Source organism: Sparus aurata, chromosome 18 (genome assembly GCF_900880675.1).
Source record: "Sparus aurata chromosome 18, fSpaAur1.1, whole genome shotgun sequence".
In the NCBI taxonomy this organism is placed as follows: Eukaryota; Metazoa; Chordata; class Actinopteri; order Spariformes; family Sparidae; genus Sparus; species Sparus aurata.
The window spans coordinates 33,819,101-33,841,535 of NC_044204.1; the positions used below are offsets into that span (position 1 = coordinate 33,819,101).

The 22,435-nt window shown below is 42.4% G+C and overlaps 2 protein-coding genes across 4 annotated transcripts; both read left to right on the forward strand.

The window, feature by feature from the left end:
- Window positions 1-939: 939 nt before the first annotated feature.
- Window positions 940-22,220, forward strand: klhl3 (kelch-like family member 3). Of its 2 annotated transcripts, none has more exons than XM_030397140.1 (15): window positions 940-1,034; window positions 3,872-4,030; window positions 4,404-4,510; window positions 4,606-4,727; window positions 8,229-8,391; window positions 8,720-8,829; window positions 10,773-10,889; window positions 16,592-16,741; window positions 16,855-16,972; window positions 17,074-17,271; window positions 17,362-17,463; window positions 17,562-17,690; window positions 17,965-18,105; window positions 18,396-18,539; window positions 18,651-22,220. In XM_030397140.1, the coding sequence occupies exons 1-15, from the start codon at window positions 985-987 to the stop codon at window positions 18,677-18,679; spliced, it is 1,839 nt and encodes a 612-aa protein (XP_030253000.1). In that variant the 5' UTR covers window positions 940-984; the 3' UTR covers window positions 18,680-22,220. The 2 variants fall into 2 exon arrangements, with proteins under 2 accessions (XP_030253000.1, XP_030253001.1); XM_030397141.1 differs by having other exon boundaries at window positions 942-1,034; window positions 3,896-4,030.
- Window positions 12,416-15,514, forward strand: LOC115569186 (piggyBac transposable element-derived protein 4). Of its 2 annotated transcripts, XM_030397144.1 has the most exons (3): window positions 12,416-12,829; window positions 13,660-14,664; window positions 14,797-15,514. In XM_030397144.1, exons 1-3 carry the CDS (start codon window positions 12,663-12,665, stop codon window positions 15,209-15,211), a joined length of 1,587 nt encoding a protein of 528 aa, XP_030253004.1. In that variant the 5' UTR covers window positions 12,416-12,662; the 3' UTR covers window positions 15,212-15,514. The 2 variants fall into 2 exon arrangements, with proteins under 2 accessions (XP_030253004.1, XP_030253002.1); XM_030397142.1 differs by having other exon boundaries at window positions 13,660-15,514.
- Window positions 22,221-22,435: the final 215 nt, after the last annotated feature.

Below are 22,435 nucleotides of genomic sequence, written 5' to 3' on the forward strand. Positions count from 1 at the left end.
AAGATGAATCACTGTAACACAGTCTGTGAACTTCATGTTCTGACCATGTTTCATATTTTAATGATGGTATTTCTTAAAAAACCTAATCTTTGAAATAAAATTGAACTCATTTGCTTTTGAAAATGAATTCACATGAATGTCTGGAAGTGTCTGTGTCATGTCATCTATCTTATAAACATTCAGTGGAATAATCAGATAATTTAAGAACTGATTAGTGTTGGTATTCAATAAAATAGCAACTAAAAGCATCTGTATGGTTTCATTAAACAAGTTTGATGTCGCACATCACTGGTGACAAACTGAGTGTGTGGAAAATAAAAAATAATGAAAGAATGAATTCATATATTCAGATATTCTATAGACCAAGTGATTAATCTGGAAAATAATCAGCCGGTTAACCATCAGATGCAGCGCTGTTTAAAGGGGCACTGCGTGGTTTTGGAAAAAATAAATTAAACCTGCAAACAGGTTATAATATAAACTTCATATATTAATAATAGATACAAGCTGTTCTCAAAGGAAAATAAGGTCCCCAGAACACTGTTTGAAGCTGGAAATGTGGCAGGGTCCGCCACATGTAAACAAAGTAAAACTGTATGAAGTCGTGTGGTCCTTTAAGATCAGTTTGTTTATTCAGTCATAAAAACAAAAAGAGTTTGTTTATTTAATTTGTTTGATTAAAAAACACTTTCTCTCCTGATTAAAATGAAAACTATATATTGCACTTTTAATTTAAAACAAGAGAAAGTTAATGTGTTCTATTGTTCCTGGGATAAATTAATTTATGTGTAGCAGTCTTTGTTTTTATATTTAGACTGTAATAGTTTAAAATATATATAGATTCTTCTGAACAAATGAACTATAAATAAATTCCCTGAAGAAGACGAGTCTGCTGGGTTTTTCTTTTTCTTTTTTTTCTTTTTTTTTGTAGCCGGAGTGATTCCTCCTGTTTATACAGCATCTGTGCGCGGCTGCTCGGCGCTCATGCCTGCCGTGGTGTCGGACTCCGGGAGGATGGACGGTGTGTCGCTGGGGTGAGTTGGCTCCGCGTTAGGGGATTACATTTATAAGACTGAGATTCACGCTGCTTCTACATCTGTTGAATAACATTTAGCCTCACACGATCCACCCGGCCATGAGCCGACACTGACAGTCCAGAGAGCTCCTCTCCTAGCTCACGAACTCGAGCTAGCCTTGTTGACTAGTTAGCTTCGGTGAGTTAGCTAGCACCAACGGCTGCCCAGCTGATGCGGTTGAGTTGCTAATCAAACTCCCAAGTTTAAGAAGATGACATGCGGAAACTGTTCTCAAGTCTTTAGAGCACACGCAGACTGTGGTGGCTTTCATCATGCGGTGATTTATGGCAGGTAGCGGTTGCTATTATCAGCTTATGTTAGCATCGAAGTTAAATGATTAGCAATGCTAACAGCTAGCCAGTTCTCCAACTTGACGCGCAACAAACTCAAAACAAACATTTTTCTAGTGATTTCGTAATGAAATGTGGACCAGGAGGGGACAGATCTCTGTGAGCAGCCTCAGTCATGATGGACACTGAGTATTAGTTCACGGATTTGTGCCGTTGTGTCTTGAAATGACAGTAATCCTGAGACTGCAGCATCATTTCTCTCATTGTGTTTGAGTTGTACAGAAGACATTATTAGAGTTCAGATAAGGAACATCTCTGTACACACTATCATCTGTTTCTGACTCACAGGGTGAAACATCGCACATTAGGTAAATGTTCCATCAGTGTTGGTGCTGTCATGTGTTTTGTTTACCTCCTGCCACCTGCTCTGAGGTCAGTGCAGCTCACCTGAGGTTAGCAGCTGCATTTAAAACTGACTTTACAAGCTGTTATAGGTTCAGTTTTCATTTGATTCTTGTAACTTGGACAAAACTGAAAGCTCTTCCATGTGGTCAGTCTGGATTAGGAAACATCTGGGTAACAGGAAATATTGTTGTTTCTCCTCTTTTTTCTCTGTGAACCTGTCTGAGGACGGAGTAAAAGATAAGACTTCTGTTTCTATTTTGGTTTTACACTTCCATGGAAATCTAAACTAATAATAAATGAATATTTTCTGATACGGCTCATTTCACTTGTTCATGAAGATCGTAGTTGTCCACACACGACTTCTTTTCTGTGAACACGACGACTGTAGTTTATTTCTGCTCAGTCCCACAAACATCCTGTTGTTGCAGAAAACACTGATTTACCACATGTGCAGCAGCCTACAGCTGAAAGTAACGACTCGATTATTATTAGAGATCAATGACACTGAAAACTGATATTTGGGACTGATATTCATTTGCAGAAAAGATAAAAAATTGTGTAAAAATTTCCAACAACCAGAAGAACAATTTACTCAAGAACTATTTTAAAGTACTGTACTTGGGTATTTAAATTTTCTGCTGCTTTATTCTTCCTCTCCACTTAATTTATTTGATAAATTCAGTGACTAGATTCAGATTATTCAGCGTTTATAGGCTATTAATTGTGACGTGTTGCCAGTCAGATGGTGTTGTAGGCGGGACGTTGTGTGAGAGGAAGCTGCATCAGAGCCAAACATTTAAAAAATGTGTTTATTTTATCAGCAATCTGACAGAATAATCACTGATATGATGGTACTTTTACTGCGTTTATCCTTTAATAAATCACATATTTGTTACCAGATTTAGATTATTTAACACGTAACAAATGGGTGAACGAGACGGTTGGGAAGTCAGAAAGCAGTAAGAGACAGGCTGACTTTTGTTTTTTGGTCTTTCACTGTATTTGTTGACCATCAGAAGAATTTATCAGCAGCTGGATCCTTTAAGTCCTCATCACTTAAGAACCTGATCGAAGTATGTTGGTGAAGGAAAACTGTCATGCCATTATCTTCAATACAACAGAGGTCTTCAGTCTAATAGACGAGCTTGAATGGTTATTAAGTGCAATTAGCACATCAGAAAACTGGCATCCATTAGTTTAATGCAGGAGGTGCACAAGTGTCCTTTCAACAGGTATTTATTCATTTGAAAGGTATTTTTATTTGCTGTTGCTACTTCATCATCTTTGTGTCAGTGAACCTTTTAATCCAGAATCATTTCAGTTTTGGTCCTGCACACATGTATAACCAAAGTATAGGTAGAAAATTAATCAGCAGCAGTGTTGATAATCACCAAATTGTTTAAGAAATATTTAAGGAAAGATTCCCTGAAGTTTCTCATCTCAAAAATTTATATTTGCTGGTTTTGCTTTGTCTTGTTCGATGGCAAACTAAATATCACTGCATGTTATTTAACAACACAAGGCAGCACTGAAACATCACCTCTGGTTCTGGGAATGAATTGACGACTCCAGAAAGTAATCACCGGCTTAATGGATAATAAAGATAATTGTTAGTCGCCGTCCTAGAAACGAGCCAAGCGATGCCGATGTGACGACCGGATGCCATGTTTATAATCGCGTACGTGATTGGAATTCATTTTAAAAACGTATTAAAATTCCACAGTCCTGCAACAGCATCTGAGTTCCATGGCAACCAGAGCAGATTACCATGAAGAAGCGAGGATTATTGAGCGAGGATGGGTCAGTGGCGTCATACAAGGATTCAAAAATAGCCGGTACTGGCAAACAGCGAGGCATGCTCAGAGAGAGAGGGCCCCTCATAGCTGCCCACTGGGGAATCACCAGAAAAGACAGACTGGACTCTAACTGAAGAGCCTTTTCTGTGGTGTAGCACAATACTGACAACAGTGACAGAACAAGTATCAGTTTGATCCATGTCATCACTAGTATCCGGTGTTACGTCCCTGTCTCATCCTCCTCTCGTAACCCACGAGACGGACGATCTAACTGTCGGGTAATCATCTATCTCCAATCATCCAGACACTGCCTCTCATGTCTTACCAGTCTGGTGGCCACACCGGCCTCGACGCGTCCCGCCTGTGCCACGGACTCCGAGGAGGACGCGGTGAATGGAGGGATGCACACCTTCAACCAGACGCACATGAGGAAGGCTTTCCAGCTGATGAACGACCTCAGGAGGTGCGGCGCCGACACTTTCACCTAAAAAACAAACAGGAAAACAACACGTGAAATGTAGTGAATGTGACGCCCTGCTAGACTGATGGATTCATTTACTACAATCACAAATCCAACATTTAAACCATCAAGCATAAAAACACACTAAAGCTAAACTCTTGTTATCTCCCGATGCATTAAATCCATATAATACAGAAGTAAAATCTTAAACACCTTAATTGGCACATTTGCTGGCAGCCGGCGTGTCCGTGCTTGGCTCTAACGACGCCCCTCTCCCCGGCTCCTGTGTGCACATTTATTTTTACACATCATCTATCACACTTAGATAAACAGGAGAAGAGTTATCACCTTCCTCTCGCTCTCTGTTGTTCCTCAGTAAAAAGATGCTGTGTGACGTCCAGCTGGTGGCAGGCAGCGTGGAGGTGCCGGCTCACAGGGTGGTCCTGGCGTCCTGTAGCCCTTACTTCTGTGCCATGTTCACAGGTACACACACACACACACACACGCACTGTTGTTTGCTTGGCGTCCATATTTATGTGTGTGTGTGCTGACGTGTGCTTAACTGTGTGTGTTTGCAGGTGATATGAGCGAGAGCAAGGCCCATCAGGTGGAGATCCGAGAGGTGGACGGACAGACTCTGAGAAAACTGGTGGACTACATCTACACGGCTGAGATCGAGGTCACGGAGGACAACGTACAGGTGAGAGCGACCAGTGTGTTAGACTAGATTCACGCAAAATCAGTCATCCTCCATGAATTCTGCAGAACATTGACGTTTTGTCCAGACACTGCAGACATGTCGCCAACAAAAATTACTGCTTGAAATTTGTGCAATTGTCGGGCAAAAGTGCAGAAAAACTCAACGATTTAAGAACTGATCAGTGTCTGTATGAATAAAACGGCAGCAAAAAGTGTCAGTATCATATCAGTAAGAAGGTTTGTTGTAGCCCATCACTAGTGAAAATAGTGCAGCAATAAAAAGTCCTAATTAAATGATCAAACATGATGTGCTTTATTAAAAAAAATCAGATTGGATGTGTGAAGAAATCGGAGAGAGAGACTTTCTTTTATTGCAGTTTTTACTTCCTCTCTCATTTTCATAGCCTAAAAATGCTTTTAAACAAAACACTGCTGCTGTGAAATCTGTAATTTTAGGCTTCAGAAATCCCCCCAAAAAATCCTGCGATTTCCTGCAGAGACCGGTTGGAGAGTGTTGATGAACGTGGGGAGCGAGGACAAAGGGAGTGAAAAAGTGTTTTCCTGTTTTTACACAATGTTTGCTTTTTCTTTTTTGCTTCTGTTTCGGCGGGTTTCACCTTGTCTCCAACTGTAGTTTCTCTTTGAAAACATAAAGTGTTAGTTGTAGTTCGGTAAAAGCAATATTTTTGTGTGTTTGGTGTCCTTTGAGACCTCTTGGCTCTGAACATGTGGCTGCCCGCGGACCAGCTCAGTTCATTTTCGTCCCAGTTAAGATAAGTAAATGAAGGTAGCGCTGCTGCTCTCAGTGAAAATAGCCGAGCTCACAGTTTTTGCCAGACAGTGTTTAAACTTCCTGGTTGTAGAGAAGGAAACTTTTCTTATAGCTGACTCGACCTTCTTCTGTGTTCGGCCTTTATTTGGAAAAGTCAGACTAACAACCAAACCTGCTGTTATTGAACACTGTTGGAGGGAAACTGACAAAAATCGTTGTTATTACAGGCTGTGCAGAGGAAGCAGCCATTTATTGTTATTCATTCAGAACATATTCAGTTTCACTTTTTGGTCTCATGACAAGGGATTGTTTGATTTCATTGGATTAGACTTTATTGTAATTGCAGGGCAAAATTCAGTTAACATCTCACAAAAAGCAGCCAAAAGTTATTTATGTAAAGAGTAAAAATATAAAGATGTGTAGATAAAGTGGAACAAAGTTTATATCTGAGATCGGATGAGGAAAAAAGCCTGGTTGACAAAACTGATTTAAAAAAATGTACTTTTTAAATTTTCCATAAATGACCTGATCGCTTTAACTCTTTGATTTAACTTTCAGGGCGTCCAGATTGAACCTGCTAACGGAGCAGATGATTGATTACAAGAGATGTAAGAGCCGGTTCTGAGAGTGAAAGCACTGACTGGGTCGAGGTCTCGTTTGTCTCGGTGGCATTAACTCTTGGTCGCTGCACGGCTCCGGCGCTGGGTTGAACAAATGCAGCGGGATAAAGCTGCGGGCAGGATACTTCCTCTGATTATTAGCACAGGAAGTGTGCATGGAGAGAGGCAGGAAATCCTCCCACTGTTAGCAGCGTGCCTGTCTGATTGGCTCACTGTGGATTGTGTAACGTGTGTGTGTTTTTAAATGATTGGCTCCTGTTTGGTTTAAAGTTTGCCTTCACTCACAAATTCTCTGGAGAACATAAGTGTTGTCGGTGCTGCGCTCAGTTCTGAGTGTGTGTTCGGGCGCCACATCTGCCCTGAGCAGCGTTTCAGTGGACCTGATGTTCCCTTTTAGGAGACATGAGGCTTCAGGGCAGCTGTGCACAGAAAACAGGAGACCGTAACAATACACCCTCAGGATGGGTGAGTGAGCGTGAAGCAGACAGACTGTGTCACTGACCTAGTTAAATGTACTACAAGGAGTTCTTAACTGGTTATGAAACAGCCTCAATTTAATACTGATGCCTCCGTGTGACCTACATAAGCAAACAAGACCTCGAGTGAGAAGACGGGCGGGTTGTGATTGGTTGTTATAGTAACCTTCGCATCCGTCACCAAGTCAAACGAGTTCAGACCTTTGATGGCGGAGTGCTGAGGATGACTCATGGAGCTTCACAGCTGGAGGAAAGAAGCATTAACACTATAGAGATAGTTACTACATGGATCTGTTACTTTGTCCTCAGACATCCTGTGAGTCGCTGTGGTTAATAAAAGAAGATCGGCTGAAAATCAAAATCTCTGGACACGAGGTGGTCGGTGCTGTTACAGTGTTTTACCACAGGGGCCGCCAGAATCAACAGTACGAGAAAGTACCTTGTTGCAGCTTTAAGTTTCTGTGTTTTGCACAGAGCGCTAACTGCCCGCCCTCTCATTCCCTCCACCGCGGCCAGTCCATTGGTGAATATGAGGGTGATGAAGCGAAGCGAAACCAGATTAATGATTATCCTGCAAAAAAGTCAAACGTATCTCAACTTTTGTGGCTTCACAACGTGACGTCCTCGTCCACAAGTCGAACACATGGGCTGTATTTCTGTTGTTTACTTTATGATTGTGGCGACCATAAAATGATTATTGTCGTAATAACTTGGCAGAGTTGTAAAATCTAGACTGCATTATAAACTACCGGTCAGACCTTAAACTCAGTGTTTAACTCAAATCCGCTTCACTGGATTTGTTTCATTGACAGCTCACTGACTTGCTTTAAAGCAGAGCTGGATTATGGCTGTGAGGCTGAGCAGCAGTGACAGAATCAGACATCATAGCGCTTTTAACAAAATGTCTCGAAAGATAAATGTAGAAGTAACTCGTCAGAATCTTCTCAGGATGATGATGATGATAATGTCCCAGTGACCAAAACTTCTCAATATTTAATCTGATATCACAGTCGCAAAATGATTCTTTGTCTCTTGCTCTCGCTGTCACATTGAATATGTTGCGTTGTTGTTTTACTGCAGATCAGTGTGTTTGTGTTTCCAAGTCTGTTCATTTAAAAAACAACATGTAAAGGCAACATGGAGGAGTTAAGAAGATGCAGAAGTGAAGCTACTTCAAATCTAAGAATACACTCTGCTAAAAAACCCCACACTGACCTACATTACTGTGTAAATGCAGTTGATGGTGATTCTGGAGTCTTGTAAATGAACAAAGCTGCATGTAAATTGCAACAAATCTGCTTGTTCAGCCAATAACGCAGTGCCGGGATTAAAGCCAAATCCAGGGCTTTGTTTCCCGATGCAGACAAACATTGATTTAGTTTTAAATATTCCGCCGACGTTACAGACGAAATGAGCTTGACGGCGAGCTTGGTGACTGTTTCGCTGGTTGGTTGAGTGCATGTTTCATTAATTAACAAACTAACTGACCGACACTGAACACTTTCACACACTGATGTCAAACTACCACGTGTTCCTAAGTCTTTGGCGCGGTGTTCTACCACGTTATGTGATCGTTAGCTCCTTCCATCTATAACATCCGGTGTAAATTGACCTCGTGTGTGTCGACGCTGCAGGTTCTGCTGCCGGCCGCCAGTCTCCTGCAGCTGATGGACGTTCGTCAGGTGTGTTGTGAGTTCCTGCAGTCTCAGCTCCACCCCACCAACTGTCTGGGCATCAGAGCCTTCGCTGACCTGCACACATGCACGCAGCTCCTCAACCAGGCCCACGCATACGCTGGTAAGCTTCTCCGTGTTCACACCACAGATCGTGACTCATCTTTGCCAAAGTGTGTGTGTGCGTGGGGTGTGGTAGGACGATGGTACTTTTTATGTAACCGTTAGTTTGACCAGCCTTGAAAAAGATGCTCAACTTTTGTGGAAAAATGCAGCACGTCCAGACAGTTTACACTGCTGTCCTACTGTTACAGCGTGATGGTGTAAATGGTGTCAGATGTCGGGAAGGACATCAGGACACATTTGACTCGGTGGTTTTTTATGTCACAGAGCTTATTGGGTGAAATATTTAGCTGCTGCTGTGTGTAACCCGACGTGTTTGTGTCTCTCAGAGCAGCATTTCAGCGAGGTGGTGCAGGGAGAGGAGTTCCTGGGCCTTTCTCTGCAGCAGGTGTGCAGCCTCATCTCCAGTGACAAACTCACCGTCTCCACAGAGGAGAAGGTCAGACAGCACAACACACACACACACACACACACACAATACAGTCCTTTAATAAAAGCAGTAGTTGTGTGTCTTTGTTAGTGAAAAGGTTTTGTGGCTTTTTGAGGAACACAAAATAAAACATGAGCACTTCCAGGAAAGGAAAGAGATTAAGACGTCGAGTGGGAGCTGAGAAGTATCTACAGCTGTATTAAGGACACGTATCCTCATCATACTCGCCGTGTCTGATTAGCTCAGCTTGACATCAGACGTACTCCACTTGATGAAGTGTCTGTCTGCTGTGATCCAGTCAACAGGAAGCGTCTGAGGGAGCATCTGTGTGTCGTCCTGCTGTCAGAGCAGCAACAGTCAAAGTGACTGCTGCTTCAGTCGGACAGAGACACAGAGGGAGCTGTCATCGCCGTGAAGTCATATCGGCTATAAAAGCATCTGGGGAAACAATCAGTGACCTTGTAGTGGTAGTGGAGTACTGAAAGTCTGTACTTAAGTACAACCTGCTTAATTAAATGCATTTATGAAGGTAACGTTGGCAACATAGTTCAATAGCGAGCTACGTTTTCATTTATAATATGTGCAGCTTTTCGTCAGTGTGTTCGCAGAGGTCAGAAGAGACTAAAAGCTGAGATCTCAGTGTTGTTCTGGAGGCGCTTCATGTTTCTGTCGTCTCGGATCGATTTTGGTACAGAGAGTGCAGCCAGATGTGGCCGGAGATTGTCGCTGAAAGCTTCCTCTTGTTCTGGCGTTTGCTCCGTCATCATCACACTGTGGTGGTATTTCCTCCTACAGTCAGTCCTCGCCTTTAGAGCAGACCAGATGTAAAGAAGGAATAAATGACAAATGAGGCAAAGTGAAATGTATATTACTACCTCAAACACATACTTGATTGTGAGCAGAAGTACAGTTTCAAAAAAGGAGAATGAAAACTACTTATTTCTTTTTTTTTAATTTCTGTTTTACTTTTAAACAGTGGATATTTATTTAATCAGCTGATGTAACTGTGATCATGTTGGATTTTATTTAGCTGCAACTGCCACTGATGGTGAAATTGGTTTATGCACACAGGTAATTTTCTTTTTCTGCCAAGCGAGCACATCATATCTGACACAACGTCCTGATATGTTCCCCTCTGGATTCTGAAGTGACAGGTTATTATTGTAGGTCCACAGTATCGTGCGGACTCAGCGTAAGGCCGTGCTACGGTTAAAATTCAGCAGCGATGAAAGATTTTGTATCAGTACTCACACACAGAAGATCAAGACTGCATTGTTCTTAATCTAACTACATTGTACAAGTGGACCGTGTTTCATTATTGTGTCATTGTGCTGCATTATGAACACGTGTGTGTAAATCTGCAGTGTAAGTAACGTGTGTGTTGTTGGAGGGTTTCCAGTCAGACTCGTTGAGTACTGGTCCTCGTCGTCGTTGTCCCCTTTGTGCACAACAGGAGGGGCACTCGACCCCTTGTTTGCCTGAGTGGAGCTGCTCCACAGGCCAACAGGAGACCATCAAGTGTGTTAATCAAGGAATTTGAAGTAGTTTTTAGACAGGAAAACATGCAGAACAAAGGCCCCCTTTGTTAAGCGTTACACCCTGCTGAGAGCAATCGATATTTGTATTTCACTGTGAAAGAACACAGTATCTACTGCTTTCTATGACGCAATTCACACATCAGTGAGTCAAATCGTCTAAATTGTGAGGCGTGTCAGATCATCCAAGGTGGGAGAGGTTCAAAGAGAGAGAGGGCTTCAGGTGAACCTTGGAATTTTTGTGGGTGTTGAGAACGTTTTGCTAAAGTTTTAAACACATCTTTTATCAATGTACAAATCATTTTTCACACATGATGTCCGTTTTAGCTGATCACTCCTCGTCTGCACTCTTGTTGTAATTCCCTCTTCATCCTGTCGTGTTTTCACTGCAGTCTAACTCTGCTCTCCGTGTTTCAGGTGTTTGAGGCCATGATCTCCTGGATCAAGCACGATAAGCCGGCTCGTCTGGAGTACATGCCCAAACTGATGGAGTATGTAAGACTTCCACTGCTGTCCAGAGACTATCTGGTGCAGGTAAAACATTACTGACACATTATTCACTCTACTGACTCTAAGCTTTCACTTTTTTTCAAGGAACAAAGTCCAGCCCTGAATGTTGTGAAGGTTATTAGTTACACTGATTACAATCAAGATTCTCAGCAGTCCAGATCACAGGAGATGTAGATTTAAGATTAAACAGAAAGTCTGGTTCTTTACCTGTTTCATCCTGAGCTCATCAACAAGTTTCTGGTGTTAAACGTTTGTCTTTTAAAAAGTAAAAATAAATAAAATGTTAGTTTCACTTCAGTGCACCACAGGGCCTGAAACTGAAATTAAATGTATTTTATATTATGTTTTTGTGAGCTGGGCAGATTTGGGAATAATTCTGTTTCTTTACATTATCGTTGCCACTTCTGCTGAGTTACATTCACTTCAGTAACTAACAAGGCTACAGTTGAATTTCTCTTGTAAGCTGGTTTGTTTTTAACAACATTACCAATGCTATGAAGCAGTTGTCTTCATTTTAAAAAACTAAACCTGCTCATCCACATTAGAGTGTTTTTCTGACCGAGGTAGAAACCGACCTAATCAGATTTTTGCATCTACACGTGTGAAAGGGAAAGTAACAGAAGAGAGCTTGGATGAAAAGAGGGATCGTTACTGATTTAAATAACTCCATCCAAACCCAAAGTCAGACTACTACTAAATCTAACACATTGGATTCTAGAAAATCTAAATTAGTTTGTCTCCGCCGGCGAACATTTGACATTTTGATTCAGGTACATTCTTATGGCTGCAACACATCAGGCTGACAGTCGACTGTCAGTCACAGTCAGTGCCATCTGTGAGCATCTGTGGCCAAGTTGTTGTGTTTCCTATTGGACCTAGTCAGAGGCTTTGTGGCTGATTCAGCGTGTAGAATTGGTGATGGAGCCTGTTGGTGAGAGAGCTCATTCTGCAAATCAGAGCACAAGAGGAGAAAATGGGAAAAGTAAAGAAAAGCTCCTTGAGCCTGTCGCTGTGAGAGCCATCATATAAAATTCAAGAACTAAAGAGAGGAGCGACTTTTTATGGAGAGTAGGCTACAGCAGCGATGTAGAGCTCATGGCAAAGAAACCGCCAAAGGTTCTGTGCAGATTTACCTTAATCAGTATAAATAATATCAATATCTTAACTAAATATTATGGTAAAATGGTAAATGAACTTACATTTCTATAGTGTTCTTCCAGTCTAGTGACCACTCAAACGCTGTAAAACACTTCACCCATTAACACACTGATGGCAGAGGCTGCTGTAAGAGATGCCACGGGCACTTTTGAGTTTATAAACTCGCTCAAGGAAACTTTAACATGCAGATGGAGAATTGAACCAGCAACTTTCCATATACTCCGTGACCCACTCTTCATCCTGGCCACAGCCACCGTTTCATATAACCAGAAAATATTTATATATTTTTTTAAGTTATTCTGAAAATGATATTTATTTATTTATTTATTTACACCGTATTTTTACTATACTAATAATTTTACTTTAATTGTATTAAATATTTTTATTTGATTATTTTTTTCTCCGATACGTTAAAGGGTAAAAGTAGACGTGAAGCTGCGTCGAAAACACAGCTGGCAAAAAAATAAAAATAAAAATCTCTTCCCGTCGTTCGGAGGAAACGGAAATTCGTCACTTCCGGGTGTTGGGCCAATCACGTCGCGAGCGTTCCCATGGTAATTGGAGTTAGCTTGTTGCGGCGCCGGATCGCGGCCGCAGCTCACAGAATGAAACACTTGTGATGTTTCATTGCGCTAAAAAATGGCGCGCAGGAGTTTATATACTGCCGAAGACGTGAGACTGTTTGTGGACGCGAGCGACCATGACAGCAGCTTCTCCTCCGCGGAGGAGGAGGAGGAGGACAGTGAGGAGGAGAGCTGCCATTTTGAGCTCCAACTCGACTCCGATGAGGAGAAAGTTTGTGATGAGTAAGTGAATCATTTTACTTCCGTACATTATATCGCTTTAAATAGTTTACACTGCTGTCTTAACGCAGCTTGTATTGAAGTAATATGAAGTTAAAACTGACTGAATCATGTCGTATTTATTAGAAACCAGTAAAGTGAGCAACAGTCAGCTGGTGACAGTTAGTTTTAATGTTATAATACCTGTTAATATGTTTCATGCTAATGCAAAAGATAGATTAATTTTATTGTATAAAGGGCTTTCACACAACTAAACAAAAGTCAAAATGTTAATCTGACTTCAAAAGGTTTAAAAAGTATTTATTTGATAGTAATGGATTTACTTAAGTAAGGTATTGAAGTGTAATTGACAGGTACTGAACTATTTTCCATTTTCTGCTGCTTTATACTTTCACACAACTACATTTTAAAGGCAAAATATTTATTTTTTTTACTTTGTTTAATTGATAAGTTAAGTTATTGGTTATTTTGCTGATTATATATTGTAACAGAACCAAAGTTATCAGTGATGAGACTTTTAAAAAACAACGTATCAATAATTAACCTTTACTTCTTATGATACTTTAAAGGTGCAATACTTCAGAGTAGGTCACCTGTCAGTTTCATACTCAAAACAAATATGTGGCAGCATATCACCAGAGTAACCGCGTACTGCTGCTAACTGTAGCTGCTGTTAGCTAATTAGCGCTGTTAGCCATGCAGCTAGTGATCCACCCTGGGAGCTCTGAGCACCAGGGGAGTGTTAGTGTTTACACTGTTGGCACAGGAGCCTAAAACAAATGTATGTATGTTACTTCAAAAAGTAGTTGAACACATCATTCATTATTTTACAGCAACTTGGAGAATGTTTCACCTGCGAGGAAGAAAGCTCGGTGTCAGCAGCAGCTGTCATGGAAGACAGAAAGTGATGACGATGTTTCTCCAACACCGTTAAAGTTTCTCCCTGCGAGGAAACCTGGCGTGAAGCTGAGCAGCGGGGATGATCGCACTCCTCTAGACTTCTTCAAGTTGTTCTTTTCTGATGACGCCGTGGAAACTCTCTGTCGTAACACCAACAAGCGAGCTGCCAGGAGCACCGCCGGCTGGACCGATGTTGGAGCTGCTGAATTTTACAGCTACATCGGACTGATTTTCTACATGAGCATGGTCAAGCTGAAAAACACAGCGGCCTTCTGGCGGGAAAACAGCATCTTTACCATCCCTTTCCCGTTGCAGGTGATGTCAAAGGACAGATACCAGGCCTTATCCTGGAACGTACACATGAGCGACCCGGACGAGGAAAGAATAAACGATGCCAAGACAGGAACCTCGGAGCACGACAGACTTTTCAGGGTCAAACCTCTCATGGAAACCATCCAGAAAGCCTGTAAGTCATTCTACCATCCCAGCAGAAGTCTTGTGGTGGATGAACGTGTGGTGCCTTGCAAAGGACACAGTAGGAGGAAATGGACCATCAGGAACACACCAAGTAAATGTTTCTTCAAGTTGTTTGTGCTGACAGACTCCAGTAACGGGTACACTGTAGACTTCTCTGTGTACACTGGAAGGAACAACTTTTCCACAGGCCGCGGCCTCTCGTACGACTCGGTCATGTCACTGATTGACAGGAGACATTTGGGGTCGGGGTATCACGTGTACATGGACAGTTTCTACACGAGCCCAAAGCTTTTCAAGGACTTGTTGGCCTCTGAGTTTGGTGCTTGTGGAACATACAGAGATTCCAGGAGAGACTGTCCACGCAGTGCTGTCAACACACTGACGAAGACGTCTCATCGAGGAACGTTCCGCTGGATAAGGGACGGTCCTCTTCTCTTTGTCGAGTGGATGAACTCACATGTGGTGTCCGTCTGCTCCACCATCCACACAGCCAACACTGAACATGCAGTGCAGGGAAGAGTGAAGCATGGTCGGTCCTTCCCATGCCCCGCACCCGTGAGTGAATACCACAAGCACATGGGAAGTTCGGAGTCGTCGGATCAGCTGATTCAGTTTTACGCAACACAACACAAAATAATGAAGTGGTACAGGAAGCTCTTCCTTCACTTCTTAGACATCTCTGCGACTAACGCCTACATTCTCCACAAAGAGCTCATGAAACAGGACAGCGTGACCCAGAAGGCTTTCATGGAGGAGCTCGTTGCACAGCTGTGCGGCGTGACACAGAAGACCCCTGCAAAGAAAGCTAGTGGTGTCCACGTGCCAGTTTCTTGGCGTAAGGTTGCCAACGGTGTCAGGATGAAGGCCAACGCTGTGTCCAAGTCCTGCGTATATTGCAAGTTACACCGGAAAAAGCGCTCTAAAACTCCTTGGAAGTGCAAAACATGTGAAGTCTACCTCTGCGTTCAACCAGACAGAAACTGTTTTGAAGCCTGGCATCCTGATTAGGATGATCCTCCACAAGATGAGAGACAAGAAACTCTGTTCATTCCAAAGGAAACGCTCTTTTAAACTATTAAAATCTAGGGCTGGGTATCACCAGGTACCTCGCGATACGATACTATCACGATATTTTGCCCATGATAACGATAATATCACGATACAGCGATTCTGTGATAATCTATATATTGCACGAAATGTCATCCACGATACATCACGATATCTGTGTCACTGAAGAAATTCAGAATTTATTGACTGCACTGAATCCATTTCACAGGAATTACAAAACATTGTCAATCAATTTCACATGAATGACAGCCAAGTAAACAAAGAGTATATTGCACAGTGTCTCTTCTTAACACACACACTGACTACAACTATCATTAAATATCTATATGTGTGGGTTTCAGAGCTACTTAAACCATTTTAAAAATGTTATTTGGTTGTATACCTATGTTTGAATAAAGATAAAGCTGTCCTCCGAAGAGGAGTGGTGGTGGTGGTGGGCCAAAAAAAAAATATATTATTATTTTTTTTACATTTTTAAATATTGATATTTGGCACCAGTGTATCGATAACGTACCTTAAGACGAAATATCGCGATATATCGTAGTATCGATATTTTGGCACACCCCTATTAAAATCCCATAATCGTCGCAGTGTTGTCTTGTTTCAGAGTCAAGTTCTTGACAGGGAGTCAAAACGAAGATTTTGTTGCCAGATGTTGCTCAAACTTTTTATTATTCCAGTAATTTAATGTGACTACATTCTATTCAGCAAAATGTCCATTGTTTGTTTGGTTTTAAACACGGCATCTTCAATAAACCGTGAAAAGGCCTTTGTTGTCTCATCTTTTCTTACAATTCACACTGACTTTCCAAAGTGATGGGCCATCAAATTTAGCAGTTGGGAGGGACTTTATTACTTGTGCGTTGACACCGACTTCATCAATATTTATCTGTGTATGTGACCCTAAAGAAATACTGTCACTCTAAAGTTTCTGAATGATTTGATCACCTGTGAGAAGCCAACACATCGTATCAACCGTCTTCCATCTATGGGCTCTTATTCTGCCAGTGTCAGCAGCAGATGTTTGCATTGAACTAAAAACCATAATATCTGAACAAATTGTGATTTTTGGGGAAAAGTTGAATGAGGAGAACCAAAACAAACTTTGTGAAACTGCTACGGCAAATTCTAAATCATTACATTCTTCTTAAACATCAAGTTGTTTCTTTCCTTGTAAAAGGTGTCCATATGTAGAGTTAATACCAGGTTTAAATATATTTATTTATAATGTATCTTTTTTTTTTTACAATTTCTCTGCAAGACTGGATGTTTTAAGTGGATTAAAACAAAATGAAATGTGAAATGTTGTCCCTGTTTCAGATTGTCGAGGAAGAGGCCTTGATAAAGAACAACAACACCTGTAAGGATTTTCTAATAGAAGCAATGAAGTATCACCTGCTGCCAGCTGACCAGCGACACCTCATCAAGACGGACAGGACGCGCCCACGAACTCCCATCAGCATCCCTAAAGTACAAAAAACACACTTCTACATGACAATCCTACGTAAAGGCTTCATGTGTATTTATGTTGTACAAAGCAGTGATGTAATGTAACTGATGAAACTGACTGTGGGCATGTGCAGGTGATGATCGTGGTCGGCGGTCAGGCTCCCAAAGCGATTCGTAGCGTGGAGTGTTACGACTTCCAGGACGATCGATGGTACCAGGTAGCCGACCTGCCTTCAAGACGCTGCCGAGCAGGTCAGCCCGTGTTTCATGTGTCAATCTGAACTCTACCTCAGTGTGTTTCTATGTACTTATGGTCCAATAATGTCATTTTCCTCCCGTGTGTGTGTGTCCAGGTGTGGTTTCCATGGCAGGCCGTGTGTATGCAGTTGGAGGTTTCAACAGTTCGCTGCGGGAGCGAACGGTGGACGTGTACGACGGCGTGAGAGACCAGTGGAGCACGGTGGCGAGCATGCAGGAGAGACGCAGCACGCTGGGAGCTGCAGTGCTGGCAGATTTACTGTATGCTGTAGGAGGCTTTAACGGAAGTATAGGTACACACACACACACACACACACACACACACACTAAAGGGCTCATCTCTTCAGTTGTCTAACTTGTTTGTCTTGTTTTCTGTGCATCAGGTTTGTCGACGGTGGAAGCCTACAACTATAAAACCAACGAGTGGCTGTATGTCGCCTCTATGAACACACGACGCAGCAGTGTGGGTGTCGGGGTGGTCGATGGTAAGACAGAAGTGTGTTTGTGTTTCTGTGAGTGTGTGTGACATCATAAGCCTAAATTCAAATGTCACCTGTGTTGACGACCATGTGTGTGTGTGCAGGTAAGCTGTATGCAGTGGGAGGCTACGATGGAGCGTCTCGTCAGTGTCTCAGCACCGTGGAGGAGTACGACCCCGTCACTGATCAGTGGTGCTACGTAGCTGACATGAGCACACGGCGCAGCGGAGCAGGTACACACACACACACACACACACACACACACACACACACACACACACTTCTACATGCATAATACACAAATAAGCCTCACACTGTATGATAGTTAATGATTCAGTATTCTTATGGAGCAACAGCACCACCTGGTGGACTTTCCCTGCAATTGAACAAACAAAAACACAACAAAGAACAGCTATTACTTACGTCATTCATTACAGTGAGACGATAACAATATAAAGAATAGAACTAAACTCTTTCCTACAATGTTTTTTTATGTCATGTGTGTAGGAGTGGGCGTGTTGGGCGGTCAGCTGTACGCAGCAGGCGGACATGACGGACCTCTGGTGAGGAAAAGCGTTGAGGTGTACGACCCGCAGACCAACGCCTGGAGACTCGTCTGTGACATGAACATGTGCCGACGAAACGCAGGTCAGATAACACACACACACACACACACACACACACACACACACACACACACACACACACACACACTGTCCATCAGCCAGGTTTTCGTACATAGGTCGACTGGTTACTGTAAATAATGGAAATCGCAAAATTTGTGATTTTAAAGAGTTCCGGCGTCACACAGATCTGGTTACTTTGTTCCAATAAACACATAATTATGTATGTTTCTTCTTTCCTGTACCATAAAACTTACTGTGAACACATATATATTGATTTGTCCGGGTTGTTGAATGTACAACTCTCTCCTCCAGGTGTCTGTGCCATTAACGGGCTGCTGTACGTGATCGGAGGCGACGACGGCTCCTGTAACCTCTCGTCTGTAGAGTTTTACAACCCAGCCACAGACAAGTGGAGCCTCATTCCCACCAACATGAGCAACGGACGCAGCTATGCTGGTAAATCTGATAACAGCACAGACAACATTCCTGCCTCTTACAGAGAAGTACAGTTCACCTGTTCATGCAGCCGTTTCCCTCACTCAGTCCTTCGTTTTCTCACTCCTACAGGAGTCGCAGTGATTGACAAGCCGCTATGACCGGGGGCTTCCAGCAGCGTCGGCTCTGCGTCGGCGGCCCATCTCACAGAGACTCACGCTGACGCCTGAAGCCCGACAGGCAAACTGAGAAGTAACGCCATCTGGACGGAACGCCCTCAGTCCTCAGTTGTCTTAGTAACCAAGGGGGCAACTCGAGGAGGCTTTCTGTCCGAAACATTTCCGTTAGTGAGACCCTGACGTTGAGGGACGCTGCTGCACTGGAAAAGAAACAATATCCACATGACGGTGGGCTTACAAGAACTTTGTCTTGGTGAGATGGTTTCTTTCAAATGCCAAGCAGATAACCTGTGGCTGTATCAGCTCACATACGACTCACTGAGACGCTGATGTTGGAAGGACTTTGGAAAGAACCCGACACAGAGCGACTGAATGGAGCCTTCAGGTGATGGACTGTGTCAAACCTGGGAGCCATTTTTTCCTTTTTTTTTTAAATTCTGAGACTTGCCACAATTCCCCAGACTACATTTGCTCGGCGTGTTTTTAAGAAATGAGGCAGGTTGTTTGGTTCCTGTGCCGACCGTCAGCTGGTCCAGAGAGCTGAGGCGTGATGTGGTCGCGTGGTTGCAGAGTGTATTTGTTCTCAACCTGGACCGAGAGAGCGCTGCGAGATAATTTAAAGAATGTATAAAACATCTTATATGCAAATACGCTATTTAATATTTTTGAGATTGTTTTTAAAAAAAGGTTAAAACTGCTTAAAACCACTGCTGTGACTTTATACCCAGGCTGGTCGATCCGAGTCGACGCAGCAGGACTCGATTCTGTCGTCGACACACTACTGATGCACTGATCACTTGCACTGACCGACCCGGACCGGTCCGCTCGCTGTTCTGACTCGCCGATCGGCCGGCCCGGACGTCTGCCCGTCTCTCTGACTGATCGAGCCGTATCGCTGACCTGCTGTCAGACAGACAGACGGCCGCTCGGCTCTCCGTCTCCGTTTCTGATCGTACTCATCGGAGCATTTAAACGCAACACGTAAAGACCAATAAGTTCATCCGAAATTGTAAGGATAAAAAAAAATAAGTGCCAGTTAGGATGATCATGCTGGAGTCACGTGGTGTTTTTATCTCTTAGTGACAAACTGAAGTGAGGAAATGTTTGTTTGAGTGTGTCAACATGCACTGTAGAAAACTGTAAACTGATGATGTAAAAGATGCAGGTTTAAGATTTTCTATTTATTGTTCTGGGACAATAACGATCACATTCAGCATTTATTGATTTCAAAGTGAAGTTGACGTTTCATTTTGTCGGCCTTGTGTTCCTCTCACACGGACTCAGATGAAGGTGGGTGTGTTTTAGGTGGAGTCGTGTTGTTGACTGACTGGTGCCAAAGCTTTGACAAGAAGAGATTAACAGAAGCTGTTTTAACGAACGGCGTCCTCAGCCAGCCTTTCACTTCTGCCTGCAATCTTCCAGATATGACGGAGTTAACGAGCGGCTGTGGTGATAAAATGTTGTATAAAACCCTTCAAAGACCAAACTGCTGTTTCTGTATGTTCAGTCATCTTTTCTACACGAGTCCCGTCAACGTTACAAATCCTACATTTAGCTTGATCAATGCATTTTTTCGTGTCTTCCGGTATAAAACTCCAGATACAGGAAGTGATCGCTGCGAGTGTTCCAGTGTTTTTGAAGGAACCTCGGCGCTCGTGTTGCTGCTTTAACAGAGTTCAGCAACATCAGTGTGAGCTCCAAATCTCCAGAGCAGAAACTCCACAAGCATCTTTAAATTATACGACAGTGGTCTGTGCGTTAAAGACGCTAAAGACACGTTGTTTTTTCTGGTTGAGTGAAGGAAAAAAATCTAGAAATTAAGATCCAAACAGCGTGAGCAGCTTCCTGTCACCTCCACCAACGAGTTACCATGTTTGGTTGGTTTGTCAGCAGGATTACTCAAAAACTACTCAACAGATTTCCCCCAAAACTCTGACAGAGGACGGTCTCGAGCCAGAATAAACCCTTTTAAAACGTAGTGTGGATCAAGATTAAGAGACCGATTCATTTGTTTCTTCTCTTTTTCATAAACATTACAAGAGAGAAGCCGTTTTTTTGGCTCTTCTATTAATTTCTCGGGGATTAATATCTGAATACAATCAGGTGTATTGAGTTAGCTAATGAGTGAGTACAATTTAATGCAGATCCAAATAAAAATCTGGATCTGGTGGATTTAAACTTGAATTAAAGGAGACTGCCTGGTCCTGGCGGAGGTATGCGCTCTACTCAGTGCCGTTCTAGTGTTACAAATTTAAGTCTTTTTCACTTATTTGAAATCACTGCTGCATTAATTCATTCACCTTTCCTCACATAACAGACGCTCTGCTCACTGTGGTGACTAATAATACGTGGAGATCGATGGAAACGATGCAGCGTCAGTGAGAGTCGGACTGTTTTTCCATTTGGCGATTTATTTTGAAGGGCACTACATTGTGCATGAATTGCACACTGACAATTTAACACTAAAACAAAATGACAGAACTTAAATAAATACACCTCAAGCAGAACTTTATTAACATCTGAACCAGAGCAGCGTTTCCGTCTGCGACCGTGTGACTAAATGTTATAACGAGGAGCTTCACATGAAACTCCAGGTAACATATTTTGTTGGCTGCCACGAAAAAATAACAAAATTACTCTCAAAACACAACTTTCCTTTGTAGCGTTTTCTGTTAAAGTAAAACAGAAGATGTCCTTTTGATGATCGTCTGTTTATCAGTGAAGGATTTTCCCGTCAGCGGCTGCGATGGAGAAATATGAAAGTGTTTTCTGAGTGACGCTCCTGAAATCCTCAGTAGAGCAGCAGTGTCAGTCAGGAGCTCTGAACACTCTGAACTCACTTCACTTCACTGCTGCGTTACATAAAACCTGCTCATCATGAAACCAGGTCACATCAGACGCAGCAGTGTCTGCCTGGATTATAGAAAAATGCATTTTTCAGTCTAAACACACTGTTATTATTCAATCTGATCTTTTATTGGCTAAAACATCCAGAAACTCTCTCCAGCGTGGTCGAGGTTCAAATGTCTTTTTCTGCCTTGGAAACAGAATTTTCACCTCCAGGTCCGTTTGGTTGATATTGTGAGTTTTACAGGTTGACGTGGTTTTCAGAGCTGCAGGTCGACTCTGTTCTTACAGTTTGTAAACCTTCAAACTTGAAATAATTACACATACTACGCAGGATTACTTTGCAAAAAAAAAAACTTCTAATCTCTAACCTGACTTGTGCTGCTGTTGTCTGAAATTGTATAAATATGCATTTATGATGTTTTACATGAGATGAACTTCCGTCTGTCAGAAGTCGTCTGGACAGAATAAAGTGAACTCAGCGAGTCGGGTTGATTTTGTGTCTCGGCTGAACTTCTCGTTCTCGCTGACTCACTTTGATGCGACTCTGTTGGGATGTTTGGAGAATATCAGTGAACAATAATTACACAAACATGATATCCACCATTCAGTAAAAGTACACCTGATCTGTCAAGTTAATGAAAAGCACAAAATACAATAAAACCATGGTGACGTATGTTGAGGAGACTGTTTGAATCATCATCTACACATCCTGTGTTGGAAAGTAACTAAGTACATTTATTTACACACTCTGAGGTACTCGAGTATTTCAGTTTACTGCTACGTAATACTTCTACTCAGTTACATTTGAGAGAGAAGTTTAACCTGTAATTTCTTTTTATTTCACTACATTTATCTGACAATTATCCAAAACATTTGCGTCTGCAGAGC

Bases quoted from the DNA above. Each gene is read 5' to 3' on its own strand.
- LOC115569186 (XM_030397142.1), top strand. From the start codon at position 12,663: ATGGCGCGCAGGAGTTTATATACTGCCGAAGACGTGAGACTGTTTGTG. The intron at 12,830-13,659 runs GTAAGTGAATCA...ATTATTTTACAG, and splicing joins GAGGAGAAAGTTTGTGATGA to CAACTTGGAGAATGTTTCAC.
- klhl3 (XM_030397140.1), top strand. From the start codon at position 985: ATGCCTGCCGTGGTGTCGGACTCCGGGAGGATGGACGGTGTGTCGCTG. The intron at 4,031-4,403 runs GTGCGGCGCCGA...GTTGTTCCTCAG, and splicing joins CTGATGAACGACCTCAGGAG to TAAAAAGATGCTGTGTGACG. The intron at 16,973-17,073 runs GTCAGCCCGTGT...GTGTGTGTCCAG, and splicing joins TTCAAGACGCTGCCGAGCAG to GTGTGGTTTCCATGGCAGGC.